Raw genomic sequence first — 20,465 nt, 5'->3', positions numbered from 1 at the left:
TAAGCCACACATGAATGGAACATTACTGCTGAGCCCTTAGAAAACACTGGACTTTTCTCCTGCAAGTTTGTATAACTGTATATGCAGGGGCTTGGTCTCATGAGTAGAAGGTGTTGACGTAGGCAGTTACACCACTAGGGGTCAACTGCAAGTATATTAAAGCAGCTTTGACTTTTATTTAGCAGAACTTACTCTGAAACATTTGTGCTGTGTTTCCGTTGTCAACTTCTGTCTGCAATTGCATTAATAAAGGTTTGATTGATTTACTTAAAGAAGATATTGTCTGACTGCTGATTTCACCAATAAGCCAATGACTGACAAGGAACAAGGAACAAGGAACCTACCAACACCATGCTTCACCGTAGGGAAGGTGACAGGTTTCTTCCAGACGTGACGCTTGGTATCCAGGCCAAAGAGTTTATTCTTGGTTTCATCAGACTAGAGAATCTTGTTTCTCACGGTCTGAGAGTAATTTAGGTGCCTTTTGGCAAACTCCAAGCTGGCTGTCATGTGCCTTTTACTGAGGAGTGGCTTCTGTCTGGCCACTCTACCATAAAGGCCTGATCGGTGGAGTGCTGCAGAGATGGTTGTCCTTCTGGAAAGTTCTCCCATCTCCACCGAGGAACTCTGGAGCTCTGTCATAGTGACCATCAGATTCTTGGTCACCATCGTGTTTGGCCGGGCTGCCAGCTCTAGGAAGAGTCTTGGTGGTCCCAAACTTCTTCCATTTAAGAATGATGGAGACCACTGTGTTCTTGGGGACCTTCAATGCTGCAGAAATGTTTGGGTACCCGTCATCACATCTGTGCCTCGACACAATCCGGTCTCGGAGCTCTAGGGATAATTCCTTTGACCTCATGGCTTGGTTTTTGCTCTGACATGCGTTGTCAACTGTGGGACCTTACATAGACAGGTGTGTGCTTTTCCAAATCCTGTCTAACCAATTGAATTTACCACAGGTGGACTCCAATCAAGTTGTAGAAACATTTCAAGGATGACCAATGGAAGCAGGATGCACCTGAGCTCAATTTTGAGTTTCATACCAAAGGGTCTGAATACTTATGTAAATATATATATTTTTATTTTATACATTTGCAAAAATGTCTATAAACCTGTTTTCACTTTGTCATTATGGGGTATCGTGTGTAGATTGATCATTAAAAATAATTTAATCAATTTTAGAATCCTTTCTAAATGCACTGTACATACTGTATTCTCGACATAGCTCATCCTATATGTACTGCTGTACATACCTTTTTTCTACTTATAAATTGTCCAAATTGTCTATACACACACCCCCATATTTATATTCCGGACTCTGACATTTCTTGTTTTGTTATTGCTCGTTCTGATGTTTCTTAATTTCTTGTTTCTTCTTCCTTGGGAGGGTATATTTGTGTATTAGTATTGTACAGTTAGACATTTACTGCACTGCCTGAGATAAAAACACATGCATTTCAATGCACTTGCTTTAACATCTGCTAATCTGTGTAAGTGACAAAATAAACTTTGATTTGAAGTCTGAATTTGGCCCTATGTGCATGAAGAGGCCATGACCTGCCCAGCTCAATTAAAAACACTAATTCTTCGCCCTGCCATTTAACTATCAACAGCACTTTCAGTCTTAAACAATAACAAACATAATGCAGATAGGGAGGGATATTGCAAACTAGGCATTATGACCAAGTGCTACTACATGCAGAATTATCATGTGTTAACTATGGTTGTGACCTGCATGTTGGTAAGCAAGCAGGCAGCAATGCAGGCTTTTGGTTCCAGCATCTTTGGGCCAGGCCCTTATTGCTGCCGATTGTGATGTTTTACTTGCACACTAAAGGCAATGCTGCCGTCTAGTGGTGTTGATATGATTAGACGTTTGGTATTTGCTTAGTTAGGCCTAGTCATTAAACTCAAGACCGTCGGTCCAGAAAAGTATGCGGAAGTTGCCTGCAGCAAGTAACTAGCTAGCTAACTAGAGAAATTGAGAACGACTAGCAAGAAACTGTGCAGGTTGGTGTATTATATTTTCTTTGTGAAGAAAAGGTTCCATTTCAGCATTTTCGATTGTCATGATTTTCCATTCAAATAATAAAATGATCTGACCCCATCTCTCACATACCCGCAGAAATGTAGCGCGCCTGCTAAATTATGTCTGCTTTATAGGAAATATGTTGTCATGAGCCGATTTACAGTTATAACCAGATCAGATGGTAGTGATGATATAAAGACAATGGACTTTTTGGTGTATGATACATGCAGTTATATGCATGACTTTAACTTTAAAGGAGATAAGAATCCAAAAACACAGTTGAAGACAAAAGCAACAGGCAGAACAGCAGGAGAAAATATTTGGCACTTGAATCATTATGATGGTGTTTGTTATCATATACCAGCATGTTACATATATACGTATATGTTTGAGATTGTGTCATGTTTCTTGTACTCTTCTCCCTAGAGCCAGATGTGTCTGCTTGGAGAGTCCAGTAGTATGTGTGTACAGTCTGTGACACCACCCCTGTCTCTGTCCTGGTGACAGAGACCCCTGGGAGCAGGGTCTGCGGTGGCGGTGACATATCTGCAGCTGGTGTGACGACCCAGTCCCCTGAGCAGGCACTGTTTGTGTCGGACCGCATCCTGGCCCAGATTAATAAGATGCGTCTCCGGGCAGACTTCTGTGACGTCAGGCTACTGCTGGGAGGCCGGGTGTTCAGTGTCCATAAGCTGGACCTGGCTGCCAGCAGCCCCTACTTTTCTGCTCTGTTCTCTGGATGGATGAGCGAGGCGGACAAGGAGAAGGTCCAGATCCTGGGGGTGGAGGCACAGATGTTTGAGGTCCTGCTGGAGTTCATATACACAGCTTCGTCCTGTCATGAAATGTACCATTTTACTGAATGTGTAGTGTACAGTAGTGTTCATACACAAAACAGTACATAATACAGATGTCTTTGTGTTTCTTTGAACTGAATCCGTCCAGGCACGATTCATGTGACGGTGGAGAACATGCAGGAACTGATGGTGGCAGCAGACATGCTGAAGCTGAGTGAGGTGGTGTCTATCTGTGGAGAGTTCCTCAAGAGCCACATGGACCTGTCCAACTGTGTGGGGTTACACCAGTTCCTGGAGCAGATCGCCTGCATGGACGTGCTGGAGTTCACTGAGAACTACGTCCATGTACACTTTCTGGAGGTGCTACACAGTATTTTTCTTCCTCCATCTCTGTCTTCAGATGATCTCTTTCCCCTTCCATCTCATTCCAATCTGCCGAGTGTGTGTAACAAAAAAAGTGAATAGCCTTGCACCAACAAACAAAAATCACAATCGGAACATCTGACCTTTAGGTGTGTGTGTGTGTTGGATGAGTTCTGGGGCCTGTCCAAGGACCAGCTGGTGAAGCTGCTGCGGAGCGAAGATAAGTACCAGGTATTCACGGCAGCCATGGACTGGGTCCTTCAGGACGTGGCCAAGAGGAAGAAACGTAGTGGAGGTGCTGTACCCAGTCAGGTTCCCCCTGCTCTCCCCACAGAGACTCTTCAAGTACATAGGTGATGAGATGGAATGATACTCCTGATTTGTCAAGCAGGATCTTTCTTATTTTTTACTTATTCATCAAGAAATCCTCGTTTATTTCTTGCACCATTAAAATACCCCCCAATCTTCATTGTTGCCCTGCTGATTATTGAAATTATAACAGTGTCCAAGTCTTTCTTTTGGGATTTTTTTTTAAAGAGTCTATGGACAAGATACTGACATCACCATGATGTCTCCTCACTACTGTGTTTCTGCAGGTGGTTTGGTTGGATCAGAGATTGGGAAGACGATGGAGCCACATCAAAGACGAGTCCTCGAGTTCATTGTCAACATAGCCTTCACCAGCAATGTGTTTTAACCTTTGAACAGCAGTGGCAGAATGCTGCAGGAGAATCGAATTCTGTTATTTCCCATATTGTACTCATATAGCCAATAGAGGGTGCGACTCAGAATACTTTTTTCATCACCTCACAGAGCATGAACACAGAGCCTTTTTCTAGCTAGAACAGTTTGGTCTTTGCAAAATACAAGGCAAATAACTTTCTGTGGTCTTGCAGGGGAATTGATGGATTTCAGAATGTTTGGATTGTTCTGTTATTTTGGATAGTTTATTGCTTTTATGTAACTGAACTAGAAGTTCATTGTACACAGACAAACAGATGACTGGGAGACTGCCAACAGGGGGACTGTTGATTCAACTGAGCTAGCAAGACTGCAGTACCTACTCCGTCAGTTACATGGCAGACCTGTCTGTCTCCATCACTCAGTCATATACTTCCTGCTCCGTTTCAGAGGTGTGCCAGTGTTTCTGGAGGGTAAATAGCTTTCATTGTTTACTGTACTTTCTCTGCTAATTTGTGTGGACTTAAACATTGGTACTTTCAGGACCATTACGTTTTTACATAAGTGTAAAGGATTGTTTGTCCGTTTTTGAGAATGGGATAGCTGTCTGTCACTGATATCCTGTCAATTGTTTCAACCTGTGCACTTTGAGTGTCACATTTAAAATGAACACCAAAACTATTAACTTACATGGGAGTTGTCCATTATCCATGTCGACTGAAGGTAGACTGACTGCTAGTGCCATGGGCTTCATGTGTCTACACGGAGTTGTATTAAAACCTTGTACTGCACTTGATGACAGAAGCAAAAGCTACTACGAGCAAAATGTTACTTGTGGTCCTCATGTCAAACTGTTATGGTTGGAAATGCTAACCTTACAGTAACATTCTGCTGTGCTTACGGCATTTGTTAAACGATCACTAAACGTTGATGTTTTAAGCTGCAATTACTCTAGTACAACCGTTGCACTCAGTATTTGTTTAATATGGCTCATTGACCGAAATGCAGCCATATAACACCACTGTAAATATCAGTGCCTTTTTAGTCAGTACACAGTAGTCACCATTTTAAAACACTGAGAAATGTCCCCTTGGTTGGAATGAGCTTGTATCACCTTCATTTCAGCAGCGGCACTAGATTACAACGTGAAATTGTATTTCACCACTCACCTGTTGAGGTACAGAAGTGTCTAAGTAGCACATTGATTAAAAGGAAATCCAGTGAACATTTATTTTATTGGAAAGGTTTGTTGCGTCGCACCATTTCCATTTTTTTTTTAAATGTTGTTTTCTCCCCGTTTGCTCCTACTGAACAAATCCCACAATGGTCAGTTCCACTGTTCACAATGAGAGAATTTAGCTTTCAAGTGCTAACTTTAATATCCCTTAGTAATTACCTAGTCAATTCTCTTGTGCCTTGATCTTCTTCTCCGGGCACATCTTCTGCAATGTCAGTGTGGCCACCAGGGAAAAGGTAGCCACCAGAGTGAGTATGGTTCTCATGGCTTTGAACCAGCCGGGGTAACCAGGCAGCAGTGTGAGGTCATAGTGCAGGGCCAGGCCCAGCCCCATGATGACCACAAGGGCTCCCTCTGTGATGTTGTCTCTGCAGAGCAGAGCCAGCCAGGCCAGCAGGGAGGGCACCACACTGTTGCCAAGGTTCATCCAGTCGGGCTGGGCAGGGCTCCCCTCAGGCAGGGCAAAGCCCCAGCGGGCCCCACCCAGGAAGGACACAATTGAAGCCCCGTAGACCACCTGGGCGTAGGCCACCTCAGGGAGGTAGGACTGGGTCACAGCCATCAGGAGGGGGGCACCCAGGAATGGAAGGAGGCCGGAGAAGCCGAGGTACAAAGCAGGCTTGGGCGCATAGGCCAGGGCTTTCATGCTGAGGCGCTGTTGGTTCTCCTGTCTTCTCCCAGGGGCCGTGGGCACGGGGTGACCCTGGCAGAGCAAAGAGGCAGAGAAGCTCAGGGACCTGAGGCTCAGGAGCCTGGAGGAGGCTAGTCTCGGGAACAGTAGTGATGTTGCCGTAGGAACTTGTGGAGACAACAAGGGGTTGGAACTGGTGTAAAAACATTCCCTCTTCACCATGCAGCTGGACCCACTGAGTACCCATTGCAGAGATCGCCATGATGGACCCTGAGAATAAAGACAGTTGCAAATGCATTTCTCAGTAGGGTTTTACATGATCTGTGCCTCTATCCTGGTACAGAGAACCCAGATGTTTTTGGCTATTTGTTCCAGATCAAATGGACAAAAGATAGACCAATATTATGGCGTCACATAACTGATGTAATGTGTATTCTTACCACACAGGGATTGAAGTGCCTTTTCAATGCAAATGAGAACATTTTCAATCTAAAAGGAAAAGAGGCGCATGCACATTTTAGAACATAAGGAATGTAAAGCCAGTTTCAATTGTGATTGGCATACGTTAATACGCATTTCGTAATGCCATATTTTACAAAATCAAGTTGGTTTAGTTAGTTAGCTGTTGGTTAGCTTTGACCTCTTCAGCATTAGCTAACGCGTTAGCTACCCAAAATAATAGATGTGTTATAAACAAAAGCCTTTGCAAATGTAATTTTATAACGTTTAGAAATATATATGATCCGTTTTACCCTTGATCTTCACGCGGTACAGTCCACTTAAAAGTTAGCCATAGCAGGGGTGTGTGTGTAAGGTCGTTTTCTCGATTCACAGTGTCTGGCGAAAGTTCGATGTCCACAAGGTTTGATTAATAGAGCGCCTGGAAGCTAGTGAGTAGCGTTCAATATCACAAATATGTAGCTAGTATTTTGTTTTTGTACTAGTTAGTGTAAACGGACAATTTCGATGTAACTCTAGTTTGTTTCTAAGCTGCATCACCCTTTTTATTTGTTTTACTTTTTTCCACGCTCCTGTTCAGTTTGAAACACACCATGCAACGCGCCAGGCTGCAATATTATTTTCAAGAACTTGAACGTACGTAAGCTGCGCGAACGCACTCCAAAAACCCAAACAAACACCAGAACGCCTCTTCATCTAGAGGCACATAACAGGAAGAACGTATTTCAATGCTAATCATCGATGGAATATTACGTCTAAATATATTTTGTATAATATTTATTGATGAACATCTTGCAGGTATGTTTTGGCATCATCATATCAAATATAGCAAGCTAACATGCGAATCCCCGTGTGGGCTAAAGGTAGCCATTTTGAAACCGTCTTGTTTCAACGAAGGTCTGTTTACCTCTATTTGCAGAAATGTGACAGCAATATTATAAACAATTTAAGTTACTCTGTTGCATAACTATATGGTATGTCTTTAACAGTAGTTCGGGACTGAGTATTAGTTGTGCAAGCTAATGTAGCTAGCTAACATTAGATATTTAGCTAGCTAGTTGACTTGCCAGCTTCTAACGTTTCTGTAGCTCGCTAACAACTTGGTGAACGTTACAAAAAGTTTCAAGGGAACTAACTAGCTAATTATTTAGCAGTGATCAACGTTTTTGCTTTCAGAATCGGACCAAATCAGTTGTCAACTCGCTGTCAAGAATTTAGATCTTGTCGACACATGTTAATTAAGACACTCCATTGCTTCAAGTCAAAAGTCACTCCAGTGATTGTGAATTGGTGCATCACTGAATGTGTCCTTCACAGCTGGCAGTGCTTCATCAATGGCTCTCAAGCAATTTTACTTTGCAATTAGAGTAATAACTTGGTCCACTTAATACACCATGGAAGCCACTGGGCAGCATATCACAGTGCTATACAGGATGTTTATTGATTTGTCTTCAGGAAGTACTGCAGCCTCGGTCACTCATGATGACATGCTGTGGTTCGCAGGACTTAGCTAGCAGGTTAGAACACAGTTACTCACTGTGCCTTATTTAGATTAGGAGTGTTTAGGTCTAGAGTATTTTTAGACTGGTATACATATTTGATCAAAGCTTGCATTTCTATAAGGGAGAAATCTGAGTATAACATGGCTTTGATTGTGTGTGTGTTTTTTTTAGCACCATTGCAACATGCTTGCTTTCTGTTTGTGGGTTTATCAAAGATGCTCTGGGAGCAAGTTTCATCAAATTTGACATGCAATACCAACTTAGCTATCAAACTCCAGGCAGAATTCTGCCTTCTCCCAACAGCTCTCAGCCATTAGCTTCACCCACAACTGCCTCGTGAACTACAATCCCTACACTATTTTAACATTTAGAAACGTCAATAATCATCACTTGCGATATGGCTTTCAAAACATATGGCCCTTCTCTTTCATCAGCGAGAAAGAATCCTTCAATAAAAAAAGATACTTACTGTAGGAGGTTTGCACAGATCCATACAGCTATGGGTGCCTCCATCCAACGAAGCTACACTTTTCTGAGTTATGCTTACACACAGGTGTTCTGCGCTGTAACATGGAGATATGGTAGTGTGGGAACACTAACCCTATCAAGGTGTGTATCAAATTAACCTTTTTGTTTTTAGAAAATGATTTCTAGCTGATATGAAAGATATGGTCCTTACCCTTCCGAAACCATACTGCAAGCGATGCATGTTAATGTTCAGACCGAGCGTCTGGGCTAGTACACTGTGCAGTAAACATGACTACAGAAACGTATAGGCTTAGGCGATGGCCATATGCATTACAACCTTACCGGTGTGCCTGAGATTCAAAAGTATTTGTTGTCGGTTTCTGAACTTACGCTATTTCTGTTTTCTTTTTGCAGGTTGGGTCTGCGGAAGTTGCAGGTTGGGTCTGCAGAAGTGCATGTGAAAGCAACACTACAAGAGGACTGAAAATACTTGGATTAACTGCATAGCACCTGTCTTTTGTGTTGTGAAAAGCTCAGAATCTTCAACAAAATGATTACGTTGACAAATTATCTGTGACATTCTCCATATGTTCCTACACTTTCTTTTGCTTTGAAGGAAGACATTTGTGTTTTTCACTTGAGGTTCCCTCGTTTATGGGAAATTGTATTTTTATATTTCAACAAAGGAGTCCCAGGTGTGTTGTGACACAGGGCACTGTGCTTGTAAGAGATTGCTGTTATATCGTCTAAAAGCTCACTCATCTATGAAATCTGAACTATTGCACTCTCCTCCTGCAACCGCACAACCACGGATTATTCTACCGGCAGTTAACAGATACAGATCTAATAAGACGGATGAAGAAAGCAACAGGTCTAACCAGCCATTTAGGCACCATTGTCTTTAGCATGCACTGAAAAACAGCATTATAATGCATTGTTCTGCAGTATCAACATTTCACTGACCTCGATAGAAGATGTCAGAAATGTAACAGTGGATTCTGCCTTTACTGTCATGTGACTTTAATACTAGACACCTTTTTTTCCCCTTCAACCCTGGACAGCCTTTTCACCAGTTTAATGAGGTGAGCTGTGGTTTTCAGTGACCATTGGAATAAAAAATACTTTCTCTGAATCAATTTATTTTCTGCATATGTTTGGGTAGAGCTTAAAATGACTCTGTAAAAGGTGAGTCTTGGTCTAAGAGCTGGCACTCATAGTGGCGGGAGAAGAGCTAGAACCTCCTTCCACCCCTCTTCTGATGTCATTGTGGAACTTTCCTGTTCACATTGACCGGGATCAATACCCCAGAGTGTCAAATCTCACCAGACAACCTGCAGCTGCCTTTCCCATTGGACAATTCACCTTCCAATCTACTGAGCCCGTCAATCAGAACCTTCAGTTTCACAACAAAGATCAAGCTGACTTTGTGTCTCTGCCCCTGACAAAGAATCCTACCTGCTTCAGTAGAGTGATCAGGAAGAATTGGGGTGGGGGGGTGGGGGTAACGGCGCTCCCCAAAAAACTGTCACACGCAACTTCCCTAGCTCAAACCACGTGTTAAAATTGTTTGGGAAGTCCACAGCCATCAAATCCCCTCCAGGGTAACGAACCCTTGAATCAACCCCAGGCCTCTGGATCACCATTCCAGATCATCTCAGAACCCTGTGACCCGTCTCGCAACACTTCACCCTGGACGACAGGGTCTGCGTCTGGGGAAAGGGGCTGTTCTGTCCTGGAGGAGGAGGGCTCGGCAGTGGGGTGCTGCTCCCCATCACACACTCTGAGTCTAAGACCAGTGGTGTGCCTGTGAGCGGGCCAGAGAGAATAAGCCCACAGAGGAGGGAGAGACTGGGAGGAGGAGAGGACTTCAGAGCCAAAGACTCTGGGGTAATAATGATACGTTTTATGCAACAATGTGTTGTTTCTTTTTTCCCAAAGTTCAAGATTTCTCATTCATTTTTCTCTGTCAGATCTTTGCCATGAGGTTTGATGCCTCGATCCACTGACTGGAGACACTGGACCTAAATGGCGCAGCATGACTTTGTCCCTGCCTGGCTTAACTTCTCCACGCCCCAGCCTGCCAAGGTGAGCTCCTGTGTGTGTGTACCTGCGGGCGTGCAGCCAGGGGCAGGCCGATCGTGGGCAGACTGACTGCCATCAGCACAGGGTTCAGGAAAGATACTGTGTGTACTCAGGGGAAACAGACAGGAGAAACGCAAGTAAGTGGCATTGAATCAGTGAATACTGTGTACCAGAGATATTTGTTCCTCAACGAGTGGCTATCTTCCAGGCTCTGTGATAGAAATGTGTTTTCTTAGTGTGGTAAGTGAAAGCACTAGAAAAGGAAAGATAAATGTGCGTGTAAGTGTGAAAGGCAGGAGAGCTCGGTGTGGTGTTGTCTTGCTCTTGGAGCTACTAGACACAGGGTTGAGATTCAGCTCTGTAAGCTAAATGAGATTGGTGTTTTTGTACTCTAAGCAAGAGCTTGGCGTAGACCGGGTGTAGCCTATACAAGGTGACTTTCATGGTGTACCAGCCAAATTACTTGTCTGTGGTGTGTACACAGACCTCAACCTTGGTCAGTGGCAGTCCAGTAAGATCAATCTGATAGTGGTGACTAATGGACTACACCAAGTTATTACATAAACACCAAACCTAAGCTGCTTAAGGTCTACTTTACTGTATATTACATAGATATGTGTATTATGTGTCCGTGTGATATTCTGCTGCTAACGAAATCAGATAAGATGTGTAGAGTTTGGTGTGGGAGATGGCTTCCTGTTTCCCACCCCTGAAAGTGTGTGTGTGTGTGGAGATACTAGAGGACTAGAGTTATTATCTGGGAACAGATGGATTTTACTTCACTGACTTTTTTTGTGTCCAGTCCCCTGCAGCCAGCCTCGAGAAGCATGGCAACCCTCATCACCACCGGGACAGCCGTGCTGCTGTGAGCCGCCGCAGACACAACTCCTCCGACGGCTTCTTCAACAACGGGCCCCTGCACTCCCCCGCAGGTAACCCTGATGATCCTAACCCCCTGTGCGCCCCCAAAAACGTATTTTCACCTCTAGTATGTTGACAACTCGCGTATAAGAGCAGTGTATGTTTTGTGTTCCATAGTATTAACCCGTCTATGTTCCTGTCTGGGTCTGTAGGTGATGGGTGGCAGCAGCCTTCTCTCCTCCTAAGGCATGACTCTGTGGACTCTGGGGTGGCAAAGGGAGGTCATGGTGGCCTGGCGGGTGTGCCCTGCTGGAAGGAGGCTCCTCCCACATGGCACGGGGCACCAAGGGGGGTGCAGGACGGGCACCACCACCAGGGGCGCCACACCAAACGCACCGGGCCCGGAGGAGGGGACAGGGACAGGCAGGGGGGGCACCGGCAGCGCAACGGCAACTTCCATCCCCGCAAGGGCGCCCCCGGGACCCCCTACCAGGACAAGTTCCCCAATGAGGAACGCAGCGGGGAGGACAAGCTGAAATTTGTGGAAGAGGACTTTGTGAGTAGTAATCTCATTCTCGAACCCCTCTGAACACCCTGTATCATTTTAAGCAAAGTTAGCAAAGGCATTACAGGAGCTACATGTAGAATTTTTGAAAAATGCCCATAATATATCTGCAGTAATAGTTGAATGATAGTGTTTCACAATATTTTCACGGTAAAATCATATTATGATAAAGGAGCCTTCCCATTATGTCAAATGGGAAGCTGCACCCTCCCTCTCTTCCATCAGTGTCACTCAGGCATGGTCATCTCCTCACAAGCAGAATCAACAATGGCAAACTTGAACAGTAGAAATGGTTCTGCATTATGTGGTTTCAAAAATATTTTTGTTGTGCAAAACAAGCAATGTGTAGGGCAGGGGTGTTCAACTGCCAAAATATATATACAGTACCAAAAAAGTGTTAAACAAATCTAAATGTATTTGATATTCTTCAAAGTGGCCACACTTCGCCTTGATGACAGCTTTGCACACTCTTGTCATTCTCTCAACCAGCTTCATCTGGAATGCTTTTCCAACAGTCTTGAAGGAGTTCCCACATATGCTGGGCACTTCTTGGCTGCTTTTCCTTCACTCTGCGGTCTAACTCATCCCAAACCATTTCAATTGGGTTGAGGTTGGGTAACTCTCCTTCTTGGTCAAATAGCCCTTACACCGCCTGGAGGTGTGTTGGGTCATTGTCCTGTTGAAAAACAAACGATACTCCCACTAAGCGCAAACCAGATGGGATGGCGTATCACTGCAGAATGCTGTGGTAGCCATGCTGGTTAAGTGTGCCTTGAATTCTAAATAAATCACAGTCACCAGCAAAGCACCCCAACACCATCACACCTCATCCTCCATGCTTCACGGTGTGAACCACACATGCAGAGATAATCCGTTCACCTACTCTGTCTCACAAATACACGGTGGTTGGAACCAAAAATCTCAAATTTCTACTGTCCATTACTTGTGTTTCTTGGCCCAAGCAAGTCTCTTCTTATTATTGGTGTCCTTTAGTAGTGGTTTCTTTTCAGCAATTTGTCCATGAAGGGCTGATTCACGCAGTCTCCTCTGAACAGTTGATATGTGAAATGTCTGTTACTTGAAGTATTTATTTGGGCTGCGATCTGAGGTGCAGTTATTTGCCAATTTCTCAGGCTGGTAACTCTAATGAACTTATCCTCTGCAGCAGAGGTAACTCTGGGTCTTCCTTTCCTGTGGCGGTCCTCATGAGAGCCAGTTTCATCATAGCGCTTGATGGTTTTTGCGACTGGACTTGAAGAAACTTTCAAAGTTCTTGACATTTTCCGGATTGACTGACCTTCATTTCTTAAAGTAATGATGGACTGTCGTTTCTCTTTGCTTATTTGAGCTTTTCTTGCCATAATATGGACTTGGTATTTTACCAAATATGACTATCCTCTGTAAACCACCCCTACCTTGTCACAACACAAGTGATTGGCTCAAACGCATTAAGAATAAATATATTCCACAAATTAACTGTTAACAAGGCACACCTGTTAATTGAAATGCATTCCAAGTGACTACCTCATGAAGCTGGTTGAGAGAATGCGAAGAGTGTGCAAAGCTGTCATCAGGGCAAAAGGGTGGCTACTTTGAAGAATATGAAATATATTTGGATTTGTTCAACACTTTTGGTTACTACATGATTCCATACGTATTATTTCATAGTTTAGATGTCTTCACTATTATGTTTCAATGTAGAAAATAGTAAAAAATAAATAAAGAAAACCGCTGGAATGAGTAGGTGTGTCAAAACCTTTGACTAGTACTGTATATATACATTTTTATATATTTTATTTCAATGTTTTTATGAATATCACTAGAAACAACAGAATAAATTAATTTGGAATTACATACCTACAGTATGAAAGAAAATAATATATTTCTAATGATGTCAACTTTATTTCTCAACTCCTAATATTGAGAAGATTACACTCATTGCAGCAAATTTAACTCACTGCAGTCAATTACACTCACAGGAGAATCTCGATTTGAAAAAGCACCCGCAAATAGGCTACCAGTGCGGCAAGTAGATGTGCAGGGGTACGAGGTAGCTATGTACATATAGGTAGGGGTAAAGTGACTAGGCAACAGGACTAGGCAACAACTCATAGACTGAGCTCTAGCAGAAGTGTATGTGGAGCAGTGCAGTGTATTCAGACCCCTTGACCTTTTCCAATTTATTCATTTTTTTATACATTTGCAAACATTTCTACAAACCTGTTTTCGCTTTGGCGTTCTGGGTTATTGTGTGTAGATTGAGGCTTTTTTAAAATATTTTTTTATCCAATTTTATAAAGCTGTAACTTAACAAAATGTGGGAAAAGTCAAGGGGTCTGAATAGTTTCCAAATGCACGGTAGCTGCAGCATAGAGTGTCTTCAGAAAGTTTTCACACCCCTTAACTTTTTCCACATTTTGTTATGTTACAGCCTGATTTTAAAATATATTCAAATGAGATTTTGTGACACTGGCCTACACACAATACTCTATAATGTCAAAGTGCAATTCTGTTTTTAGACACTTTTAAAAATTTGTAAAAAATGAAAAGCTGAAATTACTTGAGTCAATAAGTATTCAAGCCATTTGTTATGGCACGCCTAAATAAATTCAGGAGTAAATACAGTGAGGGATACAAATATTTGATCCCCTGCTGATTTTGTACGTTTGCCCACTGACAAAGAAATGGTCAGTCTATAATTTTAATGGTAGGTTTATTTGAACAGTGAAAGCCAGAATAACAACAACAAAAATCCAGGAAAACGCATGTCAAAAATGTTATACATTTATTTGCATTTTAATGAGGGAAATAAGTATTTGACCCCTCTGCAAAATATGACTTAGTACTTGGTGGCAAAACCCTTGTTGGCAATCACAGAGGTCATACGTTTCTCGTAGTTTGCACACATCTCAGGAGGGATTTTGTCCCACACCTCTTTGCAGATCTTCTCCACGTCATTAAGGTTTCGAGGCTGACGTTTGGCAACTCGAACCTTCAGCTCCCTCCACAGATCTTAAATGTCGTTCCACTTCATGATTGTGTCCCACTTGTTGTTGATTCTTCACAAAAAAATACAGTTTTATATCTTTATGTTTGAAGCCTGAAATGTGGCAAAAGGTCGCAAAGTTCAAGGGGGCCGAATACTTTCGCAAGGCACTGTATGTGGTCAGTGTGTGTGTTGGTGTGAGTGTGTGGGTGGGTGGGTGGAGTCCAGAGTCAGTGAAAAAAGTTAGTTAAAAAAGGGGCCAATAGGCATAGTGACATTGAGACCTAGGGGGGAAAATGTCTGGATTGGTACAGGTAAACATAAAACATCATGGCAAATATACAGTATGTACAAACTTCAATATAATGAATAATAACAAATCATGTTTAATGTTTTTTCTCCCAGCCCTCCCTTAACCCTGAAACAACTGGAAAGTCTGGAAACCAGACGAGGCCAGTGGCTCCTCACGCTGGAGTATGGGGTAATCACTAATTGATTGATTTCGACATTAGAAAGCTGACATCAGTAACATCTTCAAAGTTCAGACCACTCCCTTATCTCCATGTCGTTACCCTCTAACAAGTTGTTGCTTCCCTTATCTCCAGAGAACCCTCCTAGTGGAAAGCAGATGGTGTCTAAGATGCTGGTGATCAAGAAGGTTTCCAAAGAGGACCCAGGATGCACTGCGTTCTCTGCCAGCTTTGCCAGCTCCGGAGCCCCACCCATCAACAGCAGTAAAACCCTGCCCACCATTGCCAGTTCCACCCACTCTGTCTACAAGAACCTGGTGCCCAAGCCTGCCCTGGTGACCACCAAACCCCACCAGTGGAAGCCGAGTGGGAGGGACTCCATTAAGCCTGGCCTCCACTTGTCAGGACGAGACTCTGTCTTCACCAGTCCTGTGTCTGCAGCCAAACCCTATGCCTCTGCCACCCAGCTACAAAGCCACAACACCCCCAAAGAGGTGAGGGCAGCTCTGCAGACACCTAACACGCATGAAAGGGTTCAGAGTGGATTCGGAAAGTACTTTTTCCACATTTTGTTTTACGTTACAGCCTTATTCTGAAATTGATTAAATTAGCATTCCTGTAACATTATTTTGTTGACATCTTATTTGATCTGAGAAATTAAGCTAATTGATCACCCACTTTACATGAACAGTACATTCAGAAAGTATTCAGACTCCTTGACATTTTGTTACGTTACAGCCTTATTATAAAATGCATTAAATAGTTTTTTCCCGTCATCAATCTACACACAATACACCATAATGACAAAGTAAAACAGGTTTTATGAATTTTTTGCAAGTGTATTAAAAATAAAGAAAGTAAATATGAATTTACATAAGTATTCAGAACCTTTACTCAGTACTTTGTTGAAGCACCTTTGGCAGCGATTACAGCCTTGAGTCTTCTTTGGTATGATTCTACAATCTTGCCCCATCTGTATTTGGGGAGTTTCTCCCATTCTTCTCTGCAGATCCTCTCAAGCTCTGTCAGATTGGATGGGGAGCGTATCTGCACAGCTATTTTCAGGTCTCTCCAGAGATGTTCAATCAGTTTCAATTCCGGACTCTGGCTGGGCCACTTAAGAACATTCAAAGCATCCGGCATTGTCTTGGCGGTGTGCTTAGGGTCGTTGTCCTGTTGGAAGGTGAACCTCCACTCCAGTCTGAGGTCCTGAGCGCTCTGGAGCAGGTTTTCATTAAGGATTTCTCCGTTCACCTTTCCCTCGATCCTGACTAGTCTCCCAGTCCCTGCTGCTGAAAACCATCCCCCAAAGCATGATGCTGCCACCATGCTTCACCGTAGGTATGGTGCCAGGTTTCCTCCACAAGTGACACTTGGCATCCAGGCCAAAGAGTTCAATCTTGGTTTCATCAGACCAGCGAATCTTGTTTCATGTGTTCTGAGAGTCCTTTTGGTGAACTCCAAGCGGGCTGTAATGTGCCTTTTACTGAGGTGTGGTGGCCGTCAGGCCACTCTACCATAAAGACCTGATTGGTGGAATGCTGCAGAGATGGTTGTCCTTCTGGAAGTTTCTCCCATCTCCACAGAAGAACTCTGGAGCTTTGTCAGAGTGACCATCGGGTTCTTGGTCGCCTCCCTGACCAAGGCCCTTTTCCCCTGATTGCTCAGTTTGGCCGGGCTGGATCCCCCAAGCTGACAAGGTGAAAATCTGTCCTGCCCCTGAACGAGGCAGTTAACCCACTGTTCCTAGGCCGTCATTGAAAATAAGAATGTGTTCTTAACTGACTTGCCTCGTTAAATAAAGGTATAAAAAAATAATTTTAAAAAATCGTCAAATCGCCGCCCAAAAATACAGATTGTTGTTATGAAAACTTGAAACCGGCCCTAATTAATCGGCCATTCCGATTAATCGGTCGACCTCTAGTCTAGGAGCACGAGGACAGATGCAGAGCCTTGGTCTGACGCCATTAAAAGGTAATTTACCACCTTCACGAGTGCAGTCTCAGTGCTATGGGGTCTAAAACCATACTGAAGCGTTTTGTATACATTGTTTTTCTTCAGGAAGGCAGTGAGTTGCTGCGCAACAGCTTTTTCAATTTTTTTGGAGAGGAATGGGAGATTCGGTATAAGCCGATCGTTTTTTATGTTTTCTGGGTCAAGGCTTGTTTTTTTCAAGAGAGGCTTTATTACTGGCACTTTTAGTGAGTTTGGTACACATCTGGTGGATAGGGAGCCTTTTATTATGTTCAACCTAGCAGGGCCAAGCACAGGAAGCAGCTCTTTCAGTAGTTTAGTTGGAATAGGGTCCAGTATGCAGCTTGAAGTTTTAGAGGCCATCATTATTTTCATGAATGTGTCGAAATGTAGGATTAAAAAACCTTGAGTGTCTCCAATCCTAGGTCCTGGTAGTGTTGTGCAGATTCAGAACAACTGAGCTTTGGAGAAAAATGCAGATTTGAAGAGGAGTAATTTGCTTTCCAATGATCATGATCATTTCGTCAAAGAATTTGAAAGCCATCCTCTCTTGGGGAATGCTGCTTTTTAATTAGCTTTGCGACGGTATCAAAAATACACTTTGGATTGTTCTGGGGTCTGAATACTTTCTGAATGCACTGTAGCAGGCCATACAAATCCAGTCCTGGAGACTGAAAGGGAGAAAAAGTTCACATAACTGTTAGAAGCAAGGGCTAAGCATTCTCTTCTCTCTCTACATCTGTGTTGGATAGCAGCATCCCTACAGTACGACTCCTCCCATGGACATTGGCCCATCGTCGCGGCTAAAGCTGATGCGGCGCGGACCAGACCGGAAGAGTGATTTCCTGCGGACGCTGAAGGACGAGTGCACCGGAGACCTGACCTCCAGCAGCAGCCCTGGAACTCCTGGACAGGTACATAACGCCCCTAAAAAATGTCCAAGTGGGACAGAAAGGCCCAAAACTTTAAAAATCCAAGTGAAGGTAAATTCACAGGCTGACTGAGGAAAATGAATCAGAGGCTCGGAATGTTACATGGTTCAGTTCATATGTAAGCCGAAGTGACCTGTTTTTATTAAGGTGTCTTTTATTTGGTGTGAATGACTCCTCAGGGCGAGAGCAGCACCCCAGAGCCCAAAGCCTACCGCCAGGGAGTCTGCCATGAGAATGGCCTGTCTCACTCCCTCTCTCTCAGCAATTCAGACACTGATCACCTGTCTAGCTCCCTAGAGGCAGAACACAGGTAGGACTGACACACACACACACACACACACACACCCCATTAGTCTGCTAAGCAGTGTTTGCTGTTTTATTGTAGATTACTGAAAGCCATGGGCTGGCAGGAATACCCAGAAAATGATGACAGCTTCCTGCCCCTGACAGAGGATGAGCTCAGAGAGTTCCAGACTAAAACTGAACAGGTACGAGTTTGTGGCAGTCTTACATTATCATCAATATGTTATGTGCATCTTCTATGACCTTCTGTTATCAACTTCATAGGAAGTGGCATGTGGTTGTACAGAATGAAAACGGGGTGTTTAGGTAACCCAATTCCCGTTTATACCTGGCGCTAACATGCGTCCTTTGTCCTGATTTTGTCCATATTCTGATTGTGTAGATGGGTGTAGAGTAGCCAATCAAAAGACATTGTGAACTGATTGTAATCAGATCTTTCTGACTACCCTCCAGAGGTAGTCAGGCACGGAATGTATCTGGATATCTTACAAGTGTAAAAAGATCTAGATGGTGAAACCATTTAAATCATCATTATAGCGCCCAGTCAAATGATTGACAAGACAGAGTCAAGGCATAAATAATTGTCTAATTTTATGATTTATAAAATATTATTTTGAAACAATCTCTCAAATACTTTTTATACATGGAGTGACCAGGAAATCTGGTCACAGTGGACCGATAAGACACATTTTAAAGCCATGTGTAAACATAACAGAACTTGATCAGATAGTGAAAACCACATGTTAGCGCAAGGTGTAAAAAAGGCTCCTGTGTATGTGTTGTAGCCAACACTCCCATGTCGTATGGAAGAGTTGTCTGAAGCACATAGCATGAGAACCAGGTTAGTGTCTAGGTTCTTGTTTTGACTCAGGTGGTTCTTGTTCTTCCCAGCTGAAGAGAAACGGGGTCCTCCCCCGGGGCGCACGAGGCGTCACCCTCCACTTCACCCCCTGGAGGTGTGTGGCTGAGGCTCACCTAGAAGATGACGAGGGTTCAGAGTCTGAAACCAGCAGCAGCAGCCAGACCTCGGACGACGATGACGTCGGCGATTGCATCAAAACCTGACGAAGTGGCTTTACGAAACAAACCCGACACACACACACACACACACACACCCCTCTTGTCTTCGTTTTCAGAACACCTGTTTCGACTTGATCTTGCACAAGCTACAACCAATCACATCCTAGTGGAGGGGGAAGTTTCAGCTTCCCCATGCGGAGGTCTTTTTCCCTGCGTTGCCTCCTTCACTGCACCTCCTCCCCCCTTCCCTTCCTCCTCGCTTTGTGGAACTGAGTGTTCGTCAAGAAAAGGGCAATGCACATCCGATTCTGCTTTAAACAGACTAACTCATCTCAGTGACACTGACGACATTAATGATATTAATAAAATTGGTTCCTGACACGGTGAGATGTTTCAATACGAATCCGGCCTTGCTTGGTGTTATGTGTTCCGATTGTTGTTTCTATGAACAAGTTGCTGGATTGCGTTAATGGTCAATCGCATCACATGGATCCAGCCACCCATAGATATACTAACCCTTTCTTCAATACAGTGTTAACCATGTTGCTTAACCTTCCAGGGGTCAAATCTGACCCGATGCCTGTGACACTCCTATCTTTCCCAGTTTCTCACCTGTCCCATAAATCAAATCTGGAAAATGGAACAAACGATGCAGACTGCGATTACCACTAAAACAGATGAAGTGCTCTATTCACTGTCGCAGCAGCGTTACCGATGGCACACTAGAAATGTAAAAGGTAGTTTTTCTGATTGAGCTGTCATTCAGCATTTACCGTGAATGCAGTCTGCCAATGAGAGAACGTTGCCTTTTAAATGTCACATTACGCTGTAACACTGATTTTTCCCTACATGATCCGCCTCTGTTCCCTCTCAGCAAAGTGTTTCTCACCGAGCAAGAGCAAGGATATCTATTCCCATAGTAAGTAAGTAACCTTGGCTTGTGCGAATCGGAACGGCTCATATGAGCAGGAGCCTTTCTCCTGCTTCTGTAGCGTGAGGCAGCTCGATGTACAAATACACCCCCCTGGACAGGACGCTAAGTCTTATTGCGGGACCTTACCTACAATCTGTCTCCTTAATGCTGAGTGCCAAGAGAATATGCATG

General features: G+C 43.6%; 2 protein-coding genes and 1 long non-coding RNA gene across 13 annotated transcripts; 2 read left to right on the top strand and 1 right to left on the bottom strand.

Moving 5' to 3' along the window:
• The first annotated feature begins 1,870 nt into the window (after positions 1-1,870).
• LOC110508522 (uncharacterized) lies at positions 1,871-5,095 on the top strand. Of its 2 annotated transcripts, none has more exons than XR_016492826.1 (5): positions 1,871-2,010; positions 2,456-2,832; positions 2,975-3,186; positions 3,339-3,534; positions 3,786-5,095. It is a non-coding gene; the product is annotated as an uncharacterized LOC110508522 (long non-coding RNA). The 2 variants fall into 2 exon arrangements; XR_016492825.1 differs by having other exon boundaries at positions 3,339-3,542.
• On the bottom strand, positions 4,126-6,812 carry LOC110508521 (transmembrane protein 69). Its single transcript, XM_021589088.3, has 3 exons — positions 6,491-6,812; positions 6,179-6,227; positions 4,126-6,008 (listed from the first exon to the last, which is right to left on the bottom strand). The coding sequence occupies exons 2-3, from the start codon at positions 6,218-6,220 to the stop codon at positions 5,271-5,273; spliced, it is 780 nt and encodes a 259-aa protein (XP_021444763.3). The 5' UTR covers positions 6,221-6,227; positions 6,491-6,812; the 3' UTR covers positions 4,126-5,270.
• On the top strand, positions 6,602-19,763 carry LOC110508520 (vasculin-like protein 1). Of its 10 annotated transcripts, none has more exons than XM_090225360.1 (11): positions 6,602-6,833; positions 8,582-10,054; positions 10,138-10,252; positions 11,052-11,181; positions 11,323-11,666; positions 15,067-15,142; positions 15,267-15,625; positions 17,861-18,019; positions 18,217-18,347; positions 18,423-18,525; positions 19,232-19,763. In XM_090225360.1, the coding sequence occupies exons 3-11, from the start codon at positions 10,193-10,195 to the stop codon at positions 19,403-19,405; spliced, it is 1,536 nt and encodes a 511-aa protein (XP_090081486.1). In that variant the 5' UTR covers positions 6,602-6,833; positions 8,582-10,054; positions 10,138-10,192; the 3' UTR covers positions 19,406-19,763. The 10 variants fall into 10 exon arrangements, with proteins under 10 accessions (XP_090081486.1, XP_021444760.3, XP_021444762.3 ...); XM_021589085.3 differs by having other exon boundaries at positions 17,858-18,019; XM_021589087.3 differs by having other exon boundaries at positions 6,783-6,995.
• The last annotated feature ends 702 nt before the right edge of the window (positions 19,764-20,465 follow it).

This window comes from Oncorhynchus mykiss, chromosome 28, assembly GCF_057628025.1.
Source record: "Oncorhynchus mykiss isolate SJ-2025 chromosome 28, ASM5762802v1, whole genome shotgun sequence".
NCBI lineage: Eukaryota > Metazoa > Chordata > Actinopteri > Salmoniformes > Salmonidae > Oncorhynchus > Oncorhynchus mykiss.
Note: the sequence above shows the minus strand (reverse complement) of the source record. Positions and strands in the feature narration are given on the sequence as shown.

What these genes read in the sequence shown, in the direction of transcription:
- LOC110508521 (XM_021589088.3), bottom strand. Translation starts at nt 6,220, where the DNA reads ATGTTCTCATTTGCATTGAAAAGGCACTTCAATCCCTGTGTG. An exon ending in GGCACTTCAATCCCTGTGTG is followed by an intron (nt 6,009 to 6,178) that starts GTAAGAATACAC and finishes CTTTATTCTCAG; the next exon opens with GGTCCATCATGGCGATCTCT.
- LOC110508520 (XM_021589085.3), top strand. Translation starts at nt 10,193, where the DNA reads ATGGCGCAGCATGACTTTGTCCCTGCCTGGCTTAACTTCTCCACGCCC. An exon ending in GCCCCTGCACTCCCCCGCAG is followed by an intron (nt 11,182 to 11,322) that starts GTAACCCTGATG and finishes CTGGGTCTGTAG; the next exon opens with GTGATGGGTGGCAGCAGCCT. An exon ending in TCCAGACTAAAACTGAACAG is followed by an intron (nt 18,526 to 19,231) that starts GTACGAGTTTGT and finishes TGTTCTTCCCAG; the next exon opens with CTGAAGAGAAACGGGGTCCT.